This window comes from Scyliorhinus torazame, chromosome 24 (genome assembly GCF_047496885.1).
Source record: "Scyliorhinus torazame isolate Kashiwa2021f chromosome 24, sScyTor2.1, whole genome shotgun sequence".
Lineage (NCBI taxonomy): Eukaryota > Metazoa > Chordata > Chondrichthyes > Carcharhiniformes > Scyliorhinidae > Scyliorhinus > Scyliorhinus torazame.
The window spans coordinates 22,187,385-22,213,766 of NC_092730.1; the positions used below are offsets into that span (position 1 = coordinate 22,187,385).

The 26,382-nt window shown below is 53.0% G+C and overlaps 1 protein-coding gene across 1 annotated transcript in view; it reads right to left on the reverse strand.

The window, feature by feature from the left end:
• Window positions 1-6: 6 nt before the first annotated feature.
• The window catches only part of atg2a (autophagy related 2A), a 152,492-nt gene continuing 126,116 nt past the window's right edge, over window positions 7-26,382 (reverse strand). The window contains exons 24-25 of the mRNA XM_072489455.1: window positions 13,693-13,845; window positions 7-704 (exon numbers count right to left, since the gene is read on the reverse strand). Of these exons, the coding sequence (XP_072345556.1) occupies window positions 468-704; window positions 13,693-13,845 (390 nt within the window). The 3' untranslated portion in view covers window positions 7-467. The remainder of the gene's footprint in view (window positions 705-13,692; window positions 13,846-26,382) is intronic.

Here is a 26,382-nt window from a genome sequence, read left to right on the forward strand (position 1 = left end):
GCAATCGACGGTATCCTGTAAATCTCAGAAATTGGAACCAGCTTTTATTGCGTTTGTAAAACCCCTGGGGGTTTTCTTTCTGCACGGGGCACAGGGGGGTGCACTGCTGCCCGTCACATTCGCGCACGCGCGCACACACACACACGCAGAAGCGCAACGCATACACACACACACACGGCCCCCAGATAGACAAAGAGTCTGTGCAGTTCAGAGGTCACACGCACTGTGACAAGGAGGCCTCGCTGTGTCCACCCCCCCGACTAGTCGCTCTCCACGGAGAGCACGTCCTTTTATTTTCTTCCCCCCCCTCCCCCCCGCTGCTAATTTTAAACGCAGTTCGCTTGAACCAGACCAAAGAAGCAGATGGCACTTTCCTCAATTTTTTGTGCTGTTCCCCCCCCCCCCCCTCGTGTGTTTTTGTTTTCAGAGTTAAAAGCGAATTATTTAAAAATGGCCGCCGGGCGGGCCTACTCCAGGCCTTCGTCGGTCCGCCACTTCAGGCGGTCTTCCTTGCGGGCGTCCGGCTTGATCTGGTTGCGCATCCCGCCGAGGAGGTTGGAAGTGGCCTCCGTGGCCACGATGAGGGGCTTGACCACGGTGGGCGGGATCTGCCTCAGGACGCCGCCCACGGCCCCCGTGATGCCTTTCTGCTCGTGCCCCCTCGTCGCCACGTCGCAGATGGTCTGGGCTGTGTCGATGACGCCCTGGGAGAGGGAAAGAAAAAAAAAACCAAACAGAGGTCACCAATCAGCTCGGCGCGGGGCCATCCGACCTGAATTCTAACCCCAGCCTGCCCACCGTTACTCCAAAGCCCTCGACGCCCAGTGGCTGTCACCCCAACCATCCCACCACGGTGGGACGGGTTTGAAGGGCTGAATGACCTCCTCCTGTTCCTGTGTTTCTATACGAGAATACAATGAGACTAGAGTGTGTAGGAAAGGACTATTGCCCGTGTATAAGATCCTGAGGCGGGGGCCTTGACAGGGTGGATGCTGAAGGGTGGTGCCCCCCCCCCCTCGTGGGAGAGACTAGAACCGGGGGGGGGCGCAGAGTTTATCAATGAGGGGCCTCCCATTTAAGAGGGAGACGAGCAGGAATATCTTCCCTCGGATTCTCGTGAGTCTGTGGCAGTCGCTTCCCCACGGGGAGCGGAGGAGGCTGCGGGTCACTGAAGGCCGAGGGGGGGGTCTTGACTGTCGAGGGGGGGGGTCAAAGGTTATCGGGGGGGGGGGGGTGAGGTCACAATCGGAGCAGCCGCCATCTTATCGAATGGCGGAGCAGGCCCGAGGGGCCTTACCCCTGGTTCCGAGCTCGTGTGCTCGTGCGATAGGCCCAGCTCGGCGCCGTGAGCCCCACCCTGGCTGGTGGGCCCAGATTAATTCTCCCCTCAGCCTCCGCGGCCTTTTTTTAGGAGGGAGAAAGTTCCGGCTTTCCTCCCCCCCCCCCCACCCCTTCCTGAGTGACGGGAGGGCTTCCCGACGTCACCCCCTGGACGGCCTGGCTCTCATTTTAATTTCTGCCCCCTCCCCTTGTTCTGGGCCCCACCCCCTCCCCCACCAGAGGAAACAACCTCCCTCTATCGGATGCTTCAATCGTCTTAAAACCCCCTCGATTAGATTCCCCCTCCGCCTCTTTAACCGTCTACACTCGAGGGGACACAAGCCTAGACAGTGTCACCTGTCCTCGTCATTTAGCCCTTTACTCCCCCGTTATCATTCGGGTGAATGTGGGCTGGAACTCCCCCTCCCTGTCCCCAACCCACCCCCAAACCCCCCACCTCAAAGACAGACACACACAAACTCTCACACGTCTCACACAGTCAGACACACACACACACTCTGTCAGACACACGCACTCTGTCAGACCACCGCACACTGTCAGACACACGCACACTGTCAGACACACGCACCACTCTGTCAGACACACGCACACTCTGTCAGACACACGCACACTCTGTCAGACACACGCACACTCTGTCAGACACACACACACTGTCAGACACACACACTCAGTCAGACACACACACTGTCAGACACACACACACACCCTGTCAGAGACACACACTCCGTCAGACACACACACTCCGTCAGACACACACACTCCGTCAGACACACACACTCCGTCAGACACACACACTCCGTCAGACACACACACTCCGTCAGACACACACACACCCTGTTAGACACACACACACCCTGTTAGACACACGCACCCTCTTAGAGACTCACACACTCTGTCAGACACACCCACCCTGTCAGACACACCCACCCTGTCAGACACACACACACCCTGTCAAACACCCACCCACCGTCAGACACACAGTCAGACACACACACCCTGCCAGACACACACACACACTCACCCTGTCAGACACACAGTCACACACACACAGTCAGACACACACAGTCAGACACACACAGTCAGACACACACAGTCAGACACACACCCTGTCAGAGAGACACACCCTGTCAGAGAGACACACCCTGTCAGAGACACACACCCTGTCAGAGACACACACCCTGTCAGAGACACACACACACTATCAGAGACACACACACACTATCAGAGACACACACACACTATCAGATACACACACACACTATCAGATACACACACACACACACACACTATCAGATACACACACACACTATCAGATACACACACACACACTGCCAGACACACACACCCTGTCAGACACACACACACACCCTGTCAGACACACACACACACCCTGTCAGACACACACACACCCTGTCAGACACACACACACACACACCGTCAGACACACACACACATACACCGTCAGACACCACACACCCTGCAAGACACACACACACTGTCAGAGACACACACACTGTCAGAGACACACACACACTATCAGATACACACACACACTATCAGATACACACACACACTATCAGATACACACACACACTATCAGATACACACACACCCTGCCAGACACACACCCTGTCAGACACACACACACCCTGTCAGACACACACACACCCTGTCAGACACACACACACTGTCAGACACACACACACTGTCAGACACACACACACTGTCAGACACACACACACTGTCAGACACACACACTATCAGATACACACACACACTCTGCCAGATACACGCAGTCAGACACACACACACACCCTGTCAGACACACCCTGTCAGACACACACACACACTATCAGATACACACACACACACTATCAGATACACACACACACACTATCAGATACACACACACACACTATCAGATACACACACACACACACTATCAGATACACACACACTCTGCCAGACACACACAGTCAGACACACACACACACCCTGTCAGACACACACACCCTGTCAGACACACACACTATCAGATACACACACACACTATCAGATACACACACACACACTATCAGATACACACACACACACTATCAGATACACACACACTCTGCCAGATACACCCACACACTATCAGATACACACACACTATCAGATACACACACACACACACAATATCAGATACACACACACACACTATCAGATACACACACACTCTGCCAGACACGCACCCTGTCAGACACACACACACCGTCAGACACACACACACCGTCAGACACACACACACCCTGTCAGACACACACACACCCTGTCAGACACACACCCAGTCAGACACACACACACACCCAGTCAGACACACACCCTGTCAGACACACACACACACACACACCGTCAGACACACACACACCGTCAGACACACACACACCGTCAGACACACACACCCTGCAAGACACACACACACTGTCAGAGACACACACACTGTCAGAGACACACACACTGTCAGACACACACACACACTATCAGATACACACACACACTATCAGATACACACACACACTATCAGATACACACACACACACACACACTATCAGATACACACACACACTATCAGATACACACACACACACTGCCAGACACACACACCCTGTCAGACACACACACACACCCTGTCAGACACACACACACACCCTGTCAGACACACACACACCCTGTCAGACACACACACACACACACCGTCAGACACACACACACACATACACCGTCAGACACCACACACCCTGCAAGACACACACACACTGTCAGACACACACACACTATCAGATACACACACACACTATCAGATACACACACACACTATCAGATACACACACACCCTGCCAGACACACACCCTGTCAGACACACACACACCCTGTCAGACACACTCACACCCTGTCAGACACACACACCCTGTCAGACACACACACACCCTGTCAGACACACACACACCCTGTCAGACACACACACACTGTCAGACACACACACACTGTCAGACACACACACTATCAGATACACACACACACTCTGCCAGATACACACACACACTCTGCCAGATACACACACACACTCTGCCAGATACACACACACTCTGCCAGACACACACCGTCAGACACACACACACACCCTGTCAGACACACCCTGTCAGATACACACACACACACTATCAGATACACACACACACACTATCAGATACACACACACACACTATCAGATACACACACACACACTATCAGATACACACACACACACTATCAGATACACACACACACACACTATCAGATACACACACACTCTGCCAGACACACACAGTCAGACACACACACACACCCTGTCAGACACACACACCCTGTCAGACACACACACTATCAGATACACACACACACTATCAGATACACACACACACACTATCAGATACACACACACACACTATCAGATACACACACACTCTGCCAGATACACCCACACACTATCAGATACACACACACACACTATCAGATACACACACACACACACAATATCAGATACACACACACACACTATCAGATACACACACACTCTGCCAGACACGCACCCTGTCAGACACACACACACCGTCAGACACACACACACCGTCAGACACACACACACCCTGTCAGACACACACCCAGTCAGACACACACACACACCCAGTCAGACACACACCCTGTCAGACACACACACACCGTCAGACACACACACACCGTCAGACACACACACACCGTCAGACACACACCCAGTCAGACACACACACACACCCAGTCAGACACACACACACACCCAGTCAGACACACACCCTGTCAGACACACACACACACACACCGTCAGACACACACACACCGTCAGACACACACACCGTCAGACACACACACACACCGTCAGACACACACACACACCGTCAGACACACACACACACCGTCAGACACACACACACACCGTCAGACACACACACACACCGTCAGACACACACACACACACACTGTCAGACACACACACACACACACACTGTCAGACACACACACACACTGTCAGACACACACATTCTGTCAGGCACACAACCTGTCAGACACACAACCTGTCAGACACACAACCTGTCAGACACACAACCTGTCAGACACACACACCCTGTCAGAAACACACCCTGTCAGACACACACCCACCCTGTCAGACACACACCCACCCTGTCAGACACACACACACCATCAGACACACACACACACACCCTGTCACACACACACACACCCTGTCACACACACACACACTGTCACACACACACACACACTGTCACACACACACACACCCACCGTCAGACACACACACACACACTGCCATACACACACACACAGCCTGTCAGATACACACACACACATCTTGTCAAACACACACACACCGTCAGACACAAACACCCTGCCAGACACACACACACAGCCTGTCAGACACACACACACACCCTGTCAGACACACACACACACCCTGTCAGACACACACCCTGTCAGACACACACATACTGTCAGACACACACATACTGTCAGACACACACATACACACCCTGTCAGACACACACATACACACCCTGTCAGACACACACATACACCCTGTGAGACACACACACACACCCTGTGAGACACACACACACACCCTGTGAGACACACACACACCCTGTCAGACACACACACACCCTGTCAGACACACACACACCCTGTCAGACACACACACACCCTGTCAGACACACACACACCCTGTCAGACACACACACACTGTCAGATACACACACTATCAGATACACACACACACTATCAGATACACACACACACTATCAGATACACACACACACACTATCAGATACACACACACACAATCAGATACACACACACAATCAGATACACACACACTTTGTCAGACGCACACACCCTGTCATACACACACACCGTCAGACACACACACACACACCCTGTCAGACACACACACCGTGTCAGACACACACACTCTGTCAGATACACACACACACACACACTATCAGATACACACACACACTATCAGATACACACACACACACTATCAGATACACACACACACAATCAGATACACACACACACAATCAGATACACACACACACAATCAGATACACACACACTTTGTCAGACGCACACACTTTGTCAGACGCACACACCGTGTCAGACACACACACCGTGTCAGACACACACACACCCTGTCAGACACACACACACCCTGTCAGACACACACACACCCTGTCAGACACACACACACCCTGTCAGACACACACACACCCTGTCAGACACACACACACCCTGTCAGACACACACCCTGTCAGACACACACACTGTCAGATACACACACTATCAGATACACACACACACTATCAGATACACACACACACTATCAGATACACACACACACACTATCAGATACACACACACACAATCAGATACACACACACACTATCAGATACACACACACACTATCAGATACACACACACACACTATCAGATACACACACACACAATCAGATACACACACACACAATCAGATACACACACACTTTGTCAGACGTACACACACACACCCTGTCAGACACCCACACCGTCAGACACACACACACACACCCTGTCAGACACACACACCGTGTCAGACACACACACTCTGTCAGATACACACACACACACTATCAGATACACACACACACTATCAGATACACACACACTATCAGATACACACACACACAATCAGATACACACACACACAATCAGATACACACACACACAATCAGATACACACACACACAATCAGATACACACACACACAATCAGATACACACACACTTTGTCAGACGCACACACCCTGTCAGACACACACACCGTCAGACACACACACCGTCAGACTCAGACACACACCCTGTCAGACACACACACCGTGTCAGACACACACACACCCACCCCGTCAGGCGCACACCCACCCCGTCAGGCGCACACCCACCCCGTCAGGCGCACACCCACCCCGTCAGGCGCACACCCACCCCGTCAGGCGCACACCCACCCCGTCAGGCGCACACCCACCCCGTCAGACGCAGACGCACCCAGTCAGACGCACACACACCCTGTCAGACACACACACACCCTGTCAGACACACACACCCTGTCAGACACACACACACACCCTGTCAGACACACACACCCTGTCAGACACACACACACACCCTGTCAGACACACACACACACACCCTGTCAGACACACACACACACACACAGCCTGTCAAACAGACACCCACCCAGTCAGGCACCCACCCAGTCAGGCACCCACCCAGTCAGGCGCACACACGCACTGTCAGACACACACACACCCTGTCAGACACACACACCCTGTCAGACACACCCTGTCAGACACACACACACCCTGTCAGACACACACACACCCTGTCAGACACACACACACCCTGTCAGACACACACACACCCTGTCAGACACACACACACCCTGTCAGACACACACACACACCCTGTCAGACACACACACACCCTGTCAAGCACACACACACCCTGTCAGACACACACACACAGCCTGTCAAACAGGCGCCCACCCAGTCAGGCGCGCACCCAGTCAGGCGCGCACAGTCAGGCGCGCACACACGCACTGTCAGACGCACACACACGCACTGTCAGACGCACACACGCACTGTCAGACGCACAGACGCACACACGCACTGTCAGACGCACACACGCACTGTCAGACACACACACACACCGTCAGACAGACACACCCTGTCAGACACACACACACCATCAGACACACACACACCATCAGACACACACACCGTCAGACAGACACACACACCATCAGACACACACACACCATCAGACACACACACATCCTGTCACACACACACACACATCCTGTCAAACACACAGTCAGACACACACACAGTCAGACACACACACAGTCAGACACACACACAGTCAGACACACACACAGTCAGACACACACACAGTCAGACACACACACCGTCAGACTCAGACACACACCCTGTCAGACACACACACCGTGTCAGACACACACACACCCACCCCGTCAGGCACACACCCACCCCGTCAGGCGCACACCCACCCCGTCAGGCGCACACCCACCCCGTCAGGCGCACACCCACCCCGTCAGGCGCACACCCACCCCGTCAGGCGCACACCCACCCCGTCAGGCGCACACCCACCCCGTCAGACGCAGACGCACCCAGTCAGACGCACACACACCCTGTCAGACACACACACACCCTGTCAGACACACACACCCTGTCAGACACACACACACACCCTGTCAGACACACACACCCTGTCAGACACACACACACACCCTGTCAGACACACACACACACACCCTGTCAGACACACACACACACACACAGCCTGTCAAACAGACACCCACCCAGTCAGGCACCCACCCAGTCAGGCACCCACCCAGTCAGGCGCACACACGCACTGTCAGACACACACACACCCTGTCAGACACACACACCCTGTCAGACACACACACCCTGTCAGACACACACACCCTGTCAGACACACCCTGTCAGACACACACACACCCTGTCAGACACACACACACCCTGTCAGACACACACACACCCTGTCAGACACACACACACCCTGTCAGACACACACACACCCTGTCAGACACACACACACACCCTGTCAGACACACACACACACCCTGTCAGACACACACACACACCCTGTCAGACACACACACACACCCTGTCAGACACACACACACACCCTGTCAGACACACACACACACCCTGTCAGACACACACACACCCTGTCAAGCACACACACACCCTGTCAGACACACACACGCACCCTATCAGACACACACACACAGCCTGTCAAACAGGCGCCCACCCAGTCAGGCGCGCACCCAGTCAGGCGCGCACCCAGTCAGGCGCGCACAGTCAGGCGCGCACACACGCACTGTCAGACGCACACACACGCACTGTCAGACGCACACACGCACTGTCAGACGCACACACGCACTGTCAGACGCACAGACGCACACACGCACTGTCAGACGCACACACGCACTGTCAGACGCACACACGCACTGTCAGACGCACACACGCACTGTCAGACGCACACACGCACTGTCAGACACACACACCCTGTCAGACACACCCTGTCAGACACACACACACACCGTCAGACAGACACACACACCATCAGACACACACACACCATCAGACACACACACACCGTCAGACACACACACACACCGTCAGACACACACACACACCGTCAGACACACACACACCGTCAGACACACACACACACCGTCAGACACACACACACATCCTGTCACACACACACACACATCCTGTCAAACACACAGTCAGACACACACACAGTCAGACACACACACAGTCAGACACACACACAGTCAGACACACACACAGTCAGACACACACACAGTCAGACACACACACAGTCAGACACACACACAGTCAGACACACACACAGTCAGACACACACAGTCAGACACACACAGTCAGACACACACAGTCAGACACACACACACACACACCGTCAGACACACACACACCCTGTCAGACACACACACACCCAGTCAGGCACACACACACCGTCAGACACACACACACCCTGTCATGCCCGGACACCCGCACACCCGGACACGCGCACACACACAGACTCGTCCAGCAACAATTAGATAAGTGCAAACAAATCAGTGCTTGCCGATATTAAAATTAAACATACCTGCCACGATAACGATTGATAATTATTCTCATATGTTATACAATCCTAATTAATAGCTGTGAACAGACATAGATAACTTCTAAACAAATGTATTCTTTTGTTTGGTGTATGTTAGTTACTGGACAGATAAGCAGAGCTCGGTGTTTTCTATGATCGGGGAGCTGGCAAGCCACCTAGTGGACACTTAGCTTCCCTGCTATGGCTGGAATAAAGTTCTTGAACGGAAACTCTAAATGCCGCCTTGTCAGTTGGGGAGTGGGGAATACTGTAGTCAAATAGTTGTGAAACTCTCTCAACACACGCACAGACACACTCAGAGAAACACGGAAAATAGATGGAGTAGGCCATTTGGCCCCTCGAGTCTACACCACCATTCAATATGATGGCCGATCATGCAAATTCGGTATCCCACTCCCGCTTTCTCTCCATCCCCCTTCATCCCTTTAGCCGCAAGGGCCACGTCCCGCTCCCTCTCGAATATATCCAACAAACTGGCCCCAACACATTTCTGTAGTAGAGAATTCCACAAGTAATAATAATCTTTATTGTCATTAACGCTGCAATGAAGTTACTGAGTAAATCCCCTCGTCGCCACATTGCGGCGCCTGTTCGGGTACACGGAGGGAGAATTCAGAATGTCCAATTCACCCAACAAGCACGTCTTTCGGGAGGAAACCCACGCAGACACGGGGAGAACGTGCAGACTCCGCACAGACAGCGACCCAAACCGGGAATCGAACACTGGTGCTGTGCAGCAACAGTGCTAACCGCTGTGCTGAGCATCTGGCCCTGGGGACTTAGCGGGATTTAATCCCATCGACTTGCCCAATACAATATCCTGACTAATAAGGATTTCCTTCAGTTCCTCCTTCATGCTCGACGCTCTGTCCACTAGTACTTCCGGAAGGTTATTTGTGTTCCCCTTAGTGAAGACAGATCCAAAGTATTTGTTCAGCTGCTCTGCCATCTCTTTGTTGTCCATTGAGAATACAGACACACACGGCACAAGCAGAGACACGCGCACACCAGATTCACAGCAGACACGCATGAAGACGCGCACACACAGGCTCACACATCTATGCATAGACTCACACGCACAGGTGTGCACACAAACGTATGCACGCGCACACACAGATGCACACATGCAGACGCACACATGCAGACACACGCACGCAGACGCACATGCACACATGCAGAGACACACGCATGCAGAGACACACGCACGCAGAGACATACACACACGCGCACGCAGAGACAGACACGCGCACGCAGAGACAGACACGCGCACGCAGAGACAGACACGCACGCAGAGACAGACACGCACGCAGAGACAGACACGCACGCAGAGGCGCACACACGCAGAGGCGCACACACGCAGAGGCGCACACACACAGAGGCGCACACAGAGGCGCACGCACAGAGTCACACACGCAAGCAGACACGCACATACACATACACGCAGAGACACATGCACGCAGAGAGACACACATGCAGAGACACGCACGCAGAGACACGTGCACGCAGAGACACGCGCACGCAGAGACACACGCACGCAGAGACACACGCACGCAGAGACACACGCACGCAGAGACACACGCACGCAGAGACACACGCACGCAGAGACACACGCACGCAGAGACACACACGCAGAGACACACACACGCAGAGACACACACGCAGAGACACACACACGCAGAGACACACACGCGCAGAGACACACGCGCAGAGACACACGCGCAGAGACACACACGCAGAGACACACACGCAGAGACACACACGCAGAGACACACACACACACAGACACACACAGAGAGACACACACGCAGAGACACACATACGCAGAGACACACACACGCAGAGACACACACACGCAGACGCACACACACGCAGACGCACACACACGCAGACGCACACACACGCAGACACACACACACGCAGACACACACACACGCAGACACACACACGCAGAGACACACGCACGCAGAGACACACGCACGCAGAGACACACGCACGCAGAGACACACGCACGCAGAGACACACGCACGCAGAGACACACACGCAGAGACACACACGCAGAGACACACACACGCAAAGACACACACACGCAGAGACACACACGCGCAGAGACACACACGCAGAGACACACACGCAGAGACACACACGCAGAGACACACACGCAGAGACACACACGCAGAGACACACACACACACACAGACACACACAGAGAGACACACACGCAGAGACACACATACGCAGAGACACACACACGCAGACGCACACACACGCAGACGCACACACACGCAGACGCACACACACGCAGACACACACACGCAGAGACACACACGCAGAGACACACACACGCAGAGACACACACACGCAGAGACACACACACGCAGAGACACACATGCAGAGACACACACGCAGAGACACACGCAGAGACACGTGCACGCAGACACGTGCACGCAGAGACACACGTGCACGCAGAGACACACGTGCACGCAGAGACACACGTGCACGCAGAGACACTCGTGCACGCAGAGACACACGTGCACGCAGAGACACACGTGCACGCAGAGACACACGTGCACGCAGAGACACACACATGCAGAGACATGCACGGAGAGACACACGCAGAGACACACACGCAGAGACACACACGCAGAGACACACACGCAGACACACACGCACGCAGAGACACACGCACGCAGAAACACACGCACGCAGAGACACACGCACGCAGAGGCACACACACACGCAGAGGCACACACACACGCAGAGGCACGCAGAGGCGCACGCAGAGGCACACGCAGAGGCACACGCAGAGGCACACGCAGAGGCACACGCAGACAGTTACACACGCAAGCAGACACGCACATACACACACGCAGACACACACACGCACGCAGAGACACACGCACGCAGAGACACACGCACGCAGAGACAAACGTACGCAGACACACACGCACGCAGAGACACACTCGCACGCAGAGACACACACGCACGCAGAGACACACGCACGCAGAGACACACGCACGCAGAGACACACGCACGCAGAGACACACGCACGCAGAGACACAGGCACGCAGAGACACACATACGCAGAGACACACGCAGAGACACACACACGCAGAGACACACACGCAGAGACACACACGCAGAGACACACACGCAGAGACACACACGCAGAGACACACACGCAGAGACACACACGCAGAGACACACGCACGCAGAGACACACGCACGCAGAGACACACGCACGCAGAGACACACGCACGCAGAGACACACGCACGCAGAGACACACGCACACAGAGACACACGCACACAGAGACACACGCACACAGAGACACACGCACACAGAGACACACGCACACAGAGACACACGCACACAGAGACACACGCACACAGAGACACACGCACACAGAGACACACGCACACAGAGACACACGCACGCAGAGACACACGCACGCAGAGGCACACACACACATAGGCAGGTACACACACCACCCTTTCACTGCATGTTACCTCTCTGACGGTGTCATAAGCTTTGGCAACTCCCTCACGCAGGTCCGCTGGTTGCTGCACCCTCTTGTATTTCTTCAGGTACCTCCTGTCCATGATCGCCTTGGTCACCGGTGGAGTGGGAGACAGGATGTCGTAAACCGTCTCCGCCGTGGCCTGTGGACAGAAAACCGCGGTGAGGATGGAGCGCAAGAGGACGACGGGACCCTGCTCAACCTTCATTCTCCATCATCGGAGCAAGCCCAATTGCCAGTCACACAGCGGGCGCTCGACGGGCAGACATGGGCTAGAATGAGCCAAATTACATCAGAGAAACGGAGCACACGAGACCATTCAGCCCATCGTCCTTCAGCACTCCCTTTGGTCTCATCCTCTTTCCCCGAACATAGAACACAGAACATAGAACATTGAACGATACAGCGCAGTACAGGCCCTTCGGCCCACGATGTTGCACCGAAACAAAAGCCATCTAACCTACACTATGCCATTATCATCCATATGTTTATCCAATAAACTTTTAAATGCCCTCAATGTTGGCGAGTTCACCACTGTAGCAGGTAGGGCATTCCACGGCCTCACTACTCTTTGCGTAAAGAACCTACCTCTGACCTCTGTCCTATATCTATTACCCCTCAGTTTAAAGTTATGTCCCCTCGTGCCAGCCATATCCATCCGCGGGAGAAGGCTCTCACTGTCCACCCTATCCAACCCCCTGATCATTTTGTATGCCTCTATTAAGTCTCCTCTTAACCTTCTTCTCTCCAACGAAAACAACCTCAAGTCCATCAGCCTTTCCTCATAAGATTTTCCCTTCATACCAGGCAACATCCTGGTAAATCTCCTCTGCACCCGCTCCAAAGCCTCCACGTCCTTCCTATAATGCGGTGACCAGAACTGTACGCAATACTCCAAATGCGGCCGTACCAGAGTTCTGTACAGCTGCAACATGACCTCCTGACTCCGGAACTCAATCCCTCTACCAATAAAGGCCAACACTCCATAGGCCTTCTTCACAACCCTATCAACCTGGGTGGCAACTTTCAGGGATCTATGTACATAGACACCTAGATCCCTCTGCTCATCCACACTTTCAAGAACTTTACCATTAGCCAAATATTCCGCATTCCTGTTATTCCTTCCAAAGTGAATCACCTCACACTTCTCTACATTAAACTCCATTTGCCACCTCTCAGCCCAGCTCTGCAGCTTATCTATATCCCTCTGTAACCTGCTACATCCTTCCACACTATCGACAACACCACCGACTTTAGTATCGTCTGCAAATTTACTCACCCACCCTTCTGCGCCTTCCTCTAGATCATTGATAAAAATGACAAACAGCAACGGCCCCAGAACAGATCCTTGTGGTACTCCACTTGTGACTGTACTCCATTCTGAACATTTCCAATCAACCACCACCCTCTGTCTTCTTTCAGCTAGCCAATTTCTGATCCACATCTCTAAATCACCCTCAATCCCCAGCCTCCGTATTTTCTGCAATAGCCTACCGTGGGGAACCTTATCAAACGCTTTGCTGAAATCCATATACACCACATCAACTGCTCTACCCTCATCTACCTGTTCAGTCACCTTCTCAAAGAACTCAATAAGGTTTGTGAGGCATGACCTACCCTTCACAAAGCCATGCTGACTATCCCTGATCATATTATTCCTATCTAGATGATTATAAATCTTGTCTCTTATAATCCCCTCCAAGACTTTACCCACTACAGACGTGAGGCTCACCGGTCTATAGTTGCCGGGGTTGTCTCTGCTCCCCTTTTTGAACAAAGGGACCACATTTGCTGTCCTCCAGTCCTCTGGCACTATTCCTGTAGCCAATGATGACATAAAAATCAAAGCCAAAGGTCCAGCAATCTCTTCCCTGGCCTCCCAGAGAATCCTAGGATAAATCCCATCAGGTCCCGGGGACTTATCTATTTTAAGCCTGTCCAGAATTGCCAACACCTCTTCCCTACGTACCTCAATGCCATCTATTCTATTAGCCTGGGTCTCAGCATTCTCCTCCACAACATTATCTTTTTCCTGAGTGAATACTGACGAAAAATATTCATTTAGTATCTCTTCAGACTCCACACACAACTTCCCATCCCTGTCCTTGACTGGTCCTACTCTTTCCCTAGTCATTCGCTTATTCCTGACATACCTATAGAAAGCTTTTGGGTTTTCCTTGATCCTACCTGCCAAATACTTCTCATGTCCCCTCCTTGCTCGTCTTAGCTCTCTCTTTAGATCCTTCCTCGCTACCTTGTAACTATCCATCGCCCCAACTGAAACTTCACACCTCATCTTCACATAGGCCTCCTTCTTCCTCTTAACAAGAGATTCCACTTCTTTGGTAAACCACGGTTCCCTCGCTCGACGCCTTCCTCCCTGCCTGACCGGTACATACTTATCAAGAACACGCAGTAGCTGATCCTTGAACAAGCTCCACTTATCCAGTGTGCCCAACACTTGCAGCCTACTTCTCCACCTTATCCCCCCCAAGTCACGTCTAATGGCATCATAATTGCCCTTCCCCCAGCTATAACTCTTGCTCTGCGGTGTATACTTATCCCTTTCCATCATTAACGTAAACGTCACCGAATTGTGGTCACTGTCTCCAAAGTGCTCTCCTACCTCCAAATCCAACACCTGGCCTGGTTCATTACCCAAAACCAAATCCAACGTGGCCTCGCCTCTTGTTGGCCTGTCAACATATTGCGTCAGGAAACCCTCCTGCACACACTGTACTCGAACTATATCTTTTCCAGTCAATATTTGGAAAGTTAAAGTCTCCCATAATAACTACCCTGTTACTTTCGCTCTTATCCAGGATCATCCTCACCAATCTTTCCTCTACATCCCTAGAACTATTTGGAGGCCTATAGAAGACTCCCAACAGGGTGACCTCTCCTTTCATGTTTCTAACCTCAGCCCATACTACCTCGGAAGATGAGTCCCCATCTAGCATCCTCTCCGCCACCGTAATACTGCTCTTGACTAGCAGCGCCACACCTCCCCCTCTTTTGCCTCCTTCTCTGAGCTCACTAAAACACCTAAACCCCGGAACCTGCAACATCCATTCCTGTCCCTGCTCTATCCATGTCTCCGAAATGGCCACAACATCGAAGTCCCAGGTACCAACCCATGCTGCCAGTTCCCCTACCTTATTTCGTATACTCCTGGCATTGAAGTAGACACACTTCAAACCACCTACCTGAACACTGGCCCCCTCCTGCGACGTCAAATCTGTGCTCCTGACCTCTATACTCTCATTCTCCCTTACCCTAAAACTACAATCCAGGTTCCCATGCCCCTGCTGCATTAGTTTAAACCCCCCCAAAGGGCATATTTTACATAGGACGCGCTCGCTTGTCCATCCCCCCTTCCACACGGTTTTCAGGTTCGACAATCCCTGCCTTAACAAGCAGCTGCAAAAATAACTTATCCCAAAGCCCCTCTCTCCCTGCTAGGGCACTGATTTTAAAATTGATTCCCTCTGTGGGTTAATCGGTCACCAACGGTACAAATAGTCCTTCCCAAAGCACCCCCCCAAAAAAAAAAAGCCCCCCAAAATGCCGCTGCCTCTACCAGATCGCCACTTAAAGAACAAAATGTTCTGTAAATGGAGAGAGATAGCAGAAAGTTGCGGTGCAGAGGGATCGGGATGTCCTTGTGCACGAATCACATCAGGTCACCACGCAGCGGCAGCAAATAATTCGGAAGCTAAATGGAATGTGGGCCTTTATTACGAGGGGGGGGGGGGGATTGGAGGGTAAAGGTCAGGAAGACTTGCTGCAACTGTACAGGGGGTGGGTGAGGCCGCACCGGGGGCACGGTGTCCGGTTTCGGCTCCTGATTTAAGGAGGGGATAGTCTTGCCTCGGGGGGCAGTTCAGAGACGGTTCACTGGGCCTCTTCCCGGGAGGAAGGGGGTTTGTCCGATGGGGAAATGTTGAGCAGGCCGGGGCCTGTACCCGTTGGGAGTTTAGAAGAACGAGAGGGGATCTTGTCGAAACGGATCAGATTGTGAGGGGGGTGGGGGGGGGGGGGGGGATTTGACAGGGTGGAGGCTGAGGATATTCCCCCCCCTCGTGGCTGGGAGGGGGGGCAGGAAAGTGGAGATGAGACCACACTCGGATCCAATCCTGATCGTATCGAATGGCGGAACCGGATCGAGGGGCCGAACGGCCGACATCAGCTCCTATTCCGAACGATCTTAAGAAAACAGCTCCACTTTTTCCAAGTCTTGCCTCCGGACTAAGGTTTCTGGTTGTTAACAAGTCCCACGTTTCCTTGCTCTCTGTGGATGGTGTCCAGGCACCTCTCTCGTCTCACAGCCAGAAGGTCCGAGGTTCAAGCCCCACTCCGGGAGGAAAACCATCAATTCGAAAGTGCCCAGTGTCCGTGCTGAGGGAAGTCCCCATCGCCATTCAGACGAGATGCGAAACAAGCTGCCCTCACCAAAGATCCATGGGCCACTACTGGAGGGAGATGGAGGGAGATGGTGGGAACCCCGCCCATTACCTCGACGTGTCGCGCGTCAATCGGGAGTCAGACCTATCGCAACTGCCGCTGGGGGACGCCCGGTTGCGGCTATGCCTAGGTAGGTCGTACGTTCGGCAGCTCCCGCCGGGAACGGACTTTTGGGCTCTTCAGAGGGGTCCCAACGGCAATTGTTCGACGGCTTCCAGTGTGGGAAGGTGACAGCAAGGTCCCCCCGACATTATATGGATTGGACCAGGAGTGGAGCGGCTAAAAATGTCATCCTGGTGCAGCGAAAAGTGCGAGGGAGGAAAAGCAAGATGGCGGCGGGTGGAGACCAAGCAGCGTGGGCGCAGGAGCAGCAGGAGTTTCTTAAACGCTGCTTTGAGGAGCTGAGGACAGAAATGCTGGCGCCAATGAAGGCGGCGATTGAGAAGCTTGTGGAGAACCAGAAGGCCCAAGGGGCGGCGATCCGGGAGGTGCGGCAAAAAGCCTCGGAGAACGAGGGCGAGATCTTGGGCCAGGTGGTGAAGGTGGAGGCGCACGAGGCGCTGCACAAGAGATGGGCGGAAAGATTTGAGGACCTGGAGAATAGGTCGAGGAGGAAGAAACTTTGGATTCTGGGTCTCCCTGAAGGAGTGGAGGGGCCCGATGCCGGGGCATATGTGAGCACGATGCTCAATTCGCTGATGGGCGCGGGAGCTTTCCCGAGGCCCCTGGAGCTGGATGGGGCTCATCGGGTCCTGGCGAGGAGACCCAAGGCCAACGAGCCGCCAAGGGCTGTAGTGGTGAGGTTCCACCGCTTTATTGGACAGAGAGTGCGTCCTGTGATGGGCCAAAAAAGAGCGGAGCAGCAGGTGGGAGAAGACGGAGATCCGAATCTACCAGGACTGGAGTGCGGAGGTGGCTAAGAAGAGGGCTGGTTTTAACCGGGCTAAGGCGATTCTCCATCGGAAGGGGGTGAAGTTCGGGATGCTGCAGCCAGCGCGATTGTGGGTCACGTTCCAGGATCGGCACCACTATTTTGAAACGCCTGATGAGGCATGGAACTTTATACAGACTGAAAAGTTGGACTCAAATGTCTTTAAAAAGCCTTGCCTTTACAGGAGCAGCCCTTTGGATTTCGGCGGCAGCGGTGCGCAGGGGCCTCCTGGGAGGTGAGTAGTGTATTTAAAAACCTTACCTTTACAGGAGCAGCCCTTTGGATTTCGGCGGCAGCGGTGCGCAGGGGCCTTCTGGGAGGTGAGTAGTGTATTTAAAAACCTTACCTTTACAGGAGCAGCCCTTTGGATTTCGGCGGCAGCGGTGCGCAGGGACCTTCTGGGAGGTGAGTAGTGAGTTTAAAAGCCTTGCCTGGTCCCGTGTCTGTTCTTCTTTTCTGTTTTATTTGTTTTTATATAAGGAGGGAACCGGAAGTTCGACCCGCGGACCTCTGGCAAGTCCCCCCCCCCCCCCCAACCAATAAATTCTGGTGGAGAGGAAACCCGAGACACTACACGTGTAGTGTCTCCCACCCGCCCTCCTCCTCTAACCTAATAATAAGACCCATTGGTGTAAGGTAAGTGCCATATTATATTATTATTATATTATTAGCATTGTGCAGGTCAAGGTTCGGAGGTGGAGGAGCAGTCTCTGTCAGCGAGAGAACCTGAGAACATCTAAGACACTCAGAAGGTAAGAAGGTAAGTAAGTTATTTTTACTTTTATACCTTTTTTGAAATTGTGTGTGTCGGGGGGAAACTAAAGTGACATCACAGAAAAGCTGTGGCCTGAGTGGCTGGTTGGGATTCTAACCTAAATTTTAAAAAAATTTGAGTATTTGGGAACTAATTAAACATAATAACTTAATTATAATTTAGAGGATATCTAAGCCAGAGATCGGAACGTATTATAGTTAGCTTTCGCATTTCTATTAGAAATCTAGTGCTAGGAAACAGATAGTTGACAGTAACTTTGAAATTTAAAAAAAAAGTATTAAAAAAAAAAAGACAAATTTTAATTAATTGACGCAATGTCAGTTAGAGGGGTGCTGTGCTCTGACTGTGAGATGTGGCAGGTCCGGGAGGCTTCCAGCGTCCCGGATGGCTTCATCTGCAGAAAGTGCACCCAACTGCAGCTCCTCACAGACCGCATGGTTCGGTTGGAGCAGCAATTGGATGCACTTAGGAGCATGCAGGTGGCGGAAAGCGTCATAAATCGCAGTTATGTAAATGTGGTCACACCCAAGGTGCAGGCAGAGAAATGGGTGACCACCAGAAAGGGCAGGCAGTCAGTGCAGGAATCCCCTGTGGTTGTCCCCCTCTCAAACAGATATACCCCTTTGGATACTGTCGGGGGGGATAGCCTATCAGGGGAAAACAGCAGCAGCCAGAGCAGTGGCACCACGGCTGGCTCTGATGTTCAGAAGGGAGGGTCAAAGCGCAGAAGAGTAATAGTAATAGGGGACTCTATAGTCAGGGGCACAGATAGGCGCTTCTGTGGACGTGAAAGAGACTCCAGGATGGTATGTTGCCTCCCTGGTGCCAGGGTCCAGGATGTCTCCGAACGGGTAGAGGGAATCCTGAAGGGGGAGGGCAAACAGGCAGAGGTCGTTGTACATATTGGTACTAACGACATAGGCAGGAAGGGGCATGAGGTCCTGCAGCAGGAGTTCAGGGAGCTAGGCAGAAAGTTAAAAGACAGGACCTCGAGGGTTGTAATCTCGGGATTACTCCCTGTGCCACGTGCCAGTGAGGCTAGAAATAGGAAGATAGAGCTGATAAACACGTGGCTAAACAGCTGGTGTAGGAGGGAGGGTTTCCATTATTTGGACCACTGGGAGCTCTTCCGGGGCAGGTGTGACCTGTATAAGAAGGACGGGTTGCATCTAAACTGGAGAGGCATAAATATCCTGGCCGCGAGGTTTGCTAGTGTCACACGGGAGGGTTTAAACTAGTATGGCAGGGGGGTGGGCACGGGAGCAATAGGTCAGAAGGTGAGAGCATTGAGGGAGAACGAGGGAATAGGGACAGTGGGGCTCTGAGGCAGAGCAGACGGGGAGAAGTTGCTGAACACAGCGGGTCTGGTGGCCTGAAGTGCATATGTTTTAATGCAAGGAGCATTACGGGTAAGGCAGATGAACTTAGAGCTTGGATTGCTACTTGGAACTATGATGTTGTTGCCATTACAGAGACCTGGTTGAGGGAAGGGCAGGATTGGCAGCTAAACGTTCCAGGATTTAGATGTTTCAGGCGGGATAGAGGGGGATGTAAAAGGGGAGGTGGAGTTGCGCTACTTGTTCGGGAGAATATCACAGCTATACTGCGAGAGGACACCTCAGAGGGCAGTGAGGCTATATGGGTAGAGATCAGGAATAAGAAGGGTGCAGTCACAATGTTGGGGGTATACTACAGGCCTCCCAACAGCCAGCGGGAGATAGAGCAGCAGATAGGTAGACAGACTTTGGAAAAGAGTAAAAACAACAGGGTTGTGGTGATGGGAGACTTCAACTTCCCCAATATTGACTGGGACTCACTTAGTGCCAGGGGCTTAGACGGGGCGGAGTTTGTAAGGAGCATCCAGGAGGGCTTCTTAAAACAATATGTAAACAGTCCAACTAGGGAAGGGGCGGTACTGGACCTGGTATTGGGGAATGAGCCCGGCCAGGTGGTAGATGTTTCAGTAGGGGAGCATTTCGGTAACAGTGACCACAATTCAGTAAGTTTTAAAGTACTGGTGGACAAGGATAAGAGTGGTCCGAGGATGAATGTGCTAAATTGGGGGAAGGCTAATTATAACAATATTAGGCAGGAACTGAAGAACATAGATTGGGGGCGGATGTTTGAGGGCAAATCAACATCTGACATGTGGGAGGCTTTCAAGTGTCAGTTGAAAGGAATACAGGACCGGCATGTTCCTGTGAGGAAGAAAGATAAATACGGCAATTTTCGGGAACCTTGGATGACGAGTGATATTGTAGGCCTCGTCAAAAAGAAAAAGGAGGCATTTGTCAGGGCTAAAAGGCTGGGAACAGACGAAGCCTGTGTGGCATATAAGGAAAGTAGGAAGGAACTTAAGCAAGGAGTCAGGAGGGCTAGAAGGGGTCACGAAAAGTCATTAGCAAATAGGGTTAAGGAAAATCCCAAGGCTTTTTACACGTACATAAAAAGCAAGAGGGTAGCTAGGGAAAGGGTTGGCCCACTGAAGGATAGGCAAGGGAATCTATGTGTGGAGCCAGAGGAAATGGGCGAGGTACTAAATGAATACTTTGCATCAGTATTCACCAAAGAGAAGGAATTGGTAGATGTTGAGTCTGGAGAAGGGGGTGTAGATAGCCTGGGTCACATTGTGATCCAAAAAGACGAGGTGTTGGGTGTCTTAAAAAATATTACGGTAGATAAGTCCCCAGGGCCTGATGGGATCTACCCCAGAATACTGAAGGAGGCTGGAGAGGAAATTGCTGAGGCCTTGACAGAAATCTTTGGATCCTCGCTGTCTTCAGGGGATGTCCCGGAGGACTGGAGAATAGCCAATGTTGTTCCTCTGTTTAAGAAGGGTAGCAAGGATAATCCCGGGAACTACAGGCCGGTGAGCCTTACTTCAGTGGTAGGGAAATTACTGGAGAGAATTCTTAGAGACAGGATCTACTCCCATTTGGAAGCAAATGGACGTATTAGTGAGAGGCAGCACGGTTTTGTGAAGGGGAGGTCGTGTCTCACTAACTTGATAGAGTTTTTCGAGGAGGTCACTAAGATGATTGATGCAGGTAGGGCAGTAGATGTTGTCTATATGGACTTCAGTAAGGCCTTTGACAAGGTCCCTCATGGTAGACTAGTACAAAAGGTGAAGTCACACGGGATCAGGGGTGAGCTGGCAAGATGGATACAGAACTGGCTAGGTCATAGAAGGCAGAGAGTAGCAATGGAAGGATGCTTTTCTAATTGGAGGGCTGTGACCAGTGGTGTTCCACAGGGATCAGTGCTGGGACCTTTGCTCTTTGTAGTATATATAAATGATTTGGAGGAAAATGTAACTGGTCTGATTAGTAAGTTTGCAGACGACACAAAGGTTGGTGGAATTACGGATAGCGATGAGGACTGTCTGAGGATACAGCAGGATTTAGATTGTCTGGAGACTTGGGCGGAGAGATGGCAGATGGAGTTTAATCCGGACAAATGTGAGGTAATGCATTTTGGAAGGTCTAATGCAGGTAGGGAATATACAGTGAATGGTAGAACCCTCAAGAGTATTGAAAGTCAAAGGGATCTAGGAGTACAGGTCCACAGGTCATTGAAAGGGGCAACACAGGTGGAGAAGGTAGTCAAGAAGGCATACGGCATGTTTGCCTTCATTGGCCGGGGCATTGAGTATAAGAATTGGCAAGTCATGTTGCAGCTGTATAGAACCTTAGTTAGGCCACACTTGGAGTATAGTGTTCAATTCTGGTTGCCACACTACCAGAAGGATGTGGAGGCTTTAGAGAGGGTGCAGAAGAGATTTACCAGAATGTTGCCTGGTATGGAGGGCATAAGCTATGAGGAGCGATTGAATAAACTCGGTTTGTTCTCACTGGAACGAAGGAGGTTGAGGGGCGACCTGATAGAGGTATACAAAATTATGAGGGGCATAGACAGAGTGGATAGTCAGAGGCTTTTCCCCAGGGTAGAGGGGTCAATTACTAGGGGGCATAGGTTTAAGGTGAGAGGGGCAAGGTTTAGAGTAGATGTACGAGGCAAGTTTTTTTACGCAGAGGGTAGTGGGTGCCTGGAACTCGCTACCGGAGGAGGTGGTGGAAGCAGGGACGATAGGGACATTTAAGGGGCATCTTGACAAATATATGAATAGGATGGGAATAGAAGGATACGAACCCAGGAAGTGTAGAAGATTGTAGTTTAGTCGGGCAGCATGGTCGGCACGGGCTTGGAGGGCCGAAGGGCCTGTTCCTGTGCTGTACATTTCTTTGTTGTTCTTTGAGGGTTTGTCGTGGGGGGATGTTTACTGTGTTTACTGCGTTTGGGGAATGTTCTTTTTGTTTTGGTGCTGGGTGGCGATGGGTGAATGGATTTGATGTGGGGGCTGTGGGAGAGTGTGGGCGTCGGTGTTGGAGGGGCAGGGCCACGCGGAGGAAGAGGGGGGTGGAGGCCCGGGAATGGGGAGTTGGGGTAAAGCCGCAAAAAGGAGCTGCGCCAGAGGAGGCGGGGCCGGCTCAGGAAAGCGCGGGCTTTTTCTCGCGTTAGGGAAGGATGGGGGCGGGGGGGGAGGACGGTGCTGGAGAGGAGCGCACACCAACTGCCAAGGGATGGGGGGATTCTCACACTGGGGGGGTCGATGGAATGGCGGGAGGGGCCAGGGTCAGCAGGCGTCAGCTGACTTACGAGAGTGTCATGGGGGGAGCAAAATGGCTAGATGAGGATCTAGCGGGGGGAGGAGGGAGGGGGGAGGGGGGGAACAGGGTTGCTGCCGCATTGGCCAAAGGGGAGCTGGAAGTAGGAGAGGTGGTCGGGGCGGGGGCCCGCCGCCTGGGGGACTGGAGGGTGCGGGAGGCGCGGGCATGTGGCTGACCTAGAAAAGGAGATGGCTAGTCGGCGGGGGTAGGGGGGGCCCGAGCGGGCCAGTCAAGAGGGCCCGGGTGTTCGCGCACTTAAAGGGACTGAAGGCAGACATGGTTATGCTCCAGGAGACACATCTGGAGGTGGCAGATCAGGTTAGGCTGAGAAAGGAATGGGTCGGGCAGGTCTTTCATTCAGGGCTGGATGCGAAGAACAGAGGGGTGGCAATACTGGTGGGAAGCGGGTGTCGTTCGAGGCGCTGAATATTGTGGCGGATAATGGAGGTCGATATGTGATGGTAAGCGGTAGGTTGCAGGGGGTGCGGGTGGTACTGGTGAACGTATATGCCCCGAACTGGGATGATGCCGGATTTATGAAACGCATGCTGGGTTGGATTCCGGATCTGGAGGTAGGAAGCTTGATAATGGGGGGGGGGATTTCAACACGGTGCTGGTCCCAGCACTGGACCGTTCTAGGTCCAGGACGGGTAAGAGGCCGGCTGCGGCCAAGGTGCTCAGGGGGTTTATGGACCAGATGGGGGGAGTGGATCCAGGGAGGTTTGCCAGGCCGCTGGCCAGGGAATTTTCCTTCTTTTCCCACGTCCATAAAGCCCACTCCTGGATAGATTTTTTCATTTTGAGTAGGGCGCTAATCCCGAAAGTGGAGGGAACGGAATATTCGGCCATAGCCATCTCGGACCACGCCCCGCATTGGGTGGAGCTGGAGTTGGGGGAGGAGAGGGACCAGCGCCCGCTGTGGCGCCTCGATGTGGGACTGTTGGCGGATGAGTGTGCGGGCGGGTGCGGGGGTGTATTGAAAGATACTTGGAGGCCAACGACAACGGGGAGGTGCAGGTGGGGGTAGTCTGGGAGGCGTTGAAGGCGGTGGTCAGGGGAGAGCTAATCTCCATTAGGGCCCACAGGGAGAAGAGAGAGGGGAGGGAGAGGGAGAGGTTGGTGGGGGAGATTTTAAGGGTGGACAGGAGTTATGTAGAGGCCCCTGAGGAGGGGCTACTTAGGGAGCGACGGAACCTCCAGACGGAATTCGACCTGATGACCACGGGGAAAGCAGAGGCACAGTGGAGGAAAGCGCAGGGGGCGGCGTATGAGTATGGGGAGAAGGCGAGTCGGATGCTGGCACATCAGCTTCGTAAGAGGGAGGCAGCGAGGGAGATTGGTGGAGTTAAGGATAGAGGGGGGAATACGGTGCGGAGTGCGGTGAGAATAAACGAGGTATTTAGGGACTTCTATGGGGATCTGTACAGATCTGAGCCCCCAGCGGGGAGGAGGGGATGCAACGATTCCTGGATCAGCTGAGGTTCCCGAGGGTGGAGGAGGAGGAGGTGGCTAGTTTGGGGGCGCCGATTGGGCTGGAGGAGCTGATTAAAGGGTTGGGGAGCATGCAGGCGGGTAAGGCCCCGGGGCCGGATGGGTTCCCGGTTGAATGCTACAGGAAATACGTGGACCTGCTGGGTCCGTTGCTCGTGAGGACTTTTAATAAGGCGAGGGGGGGGGGGGGGACCTTGCCCCCGACAATGCCCAGGGCGCTGATCTCTCTGATCCTGAAGCGGGACAAGGACCCACTGCAATGTGGGTCGTATAGACCGATCTCGCTCCTCAATGTGGATGTTAAGTTGCTGGCGAAGGTGCTGACTACGAGAATTGAGGACTGTGTCCCGG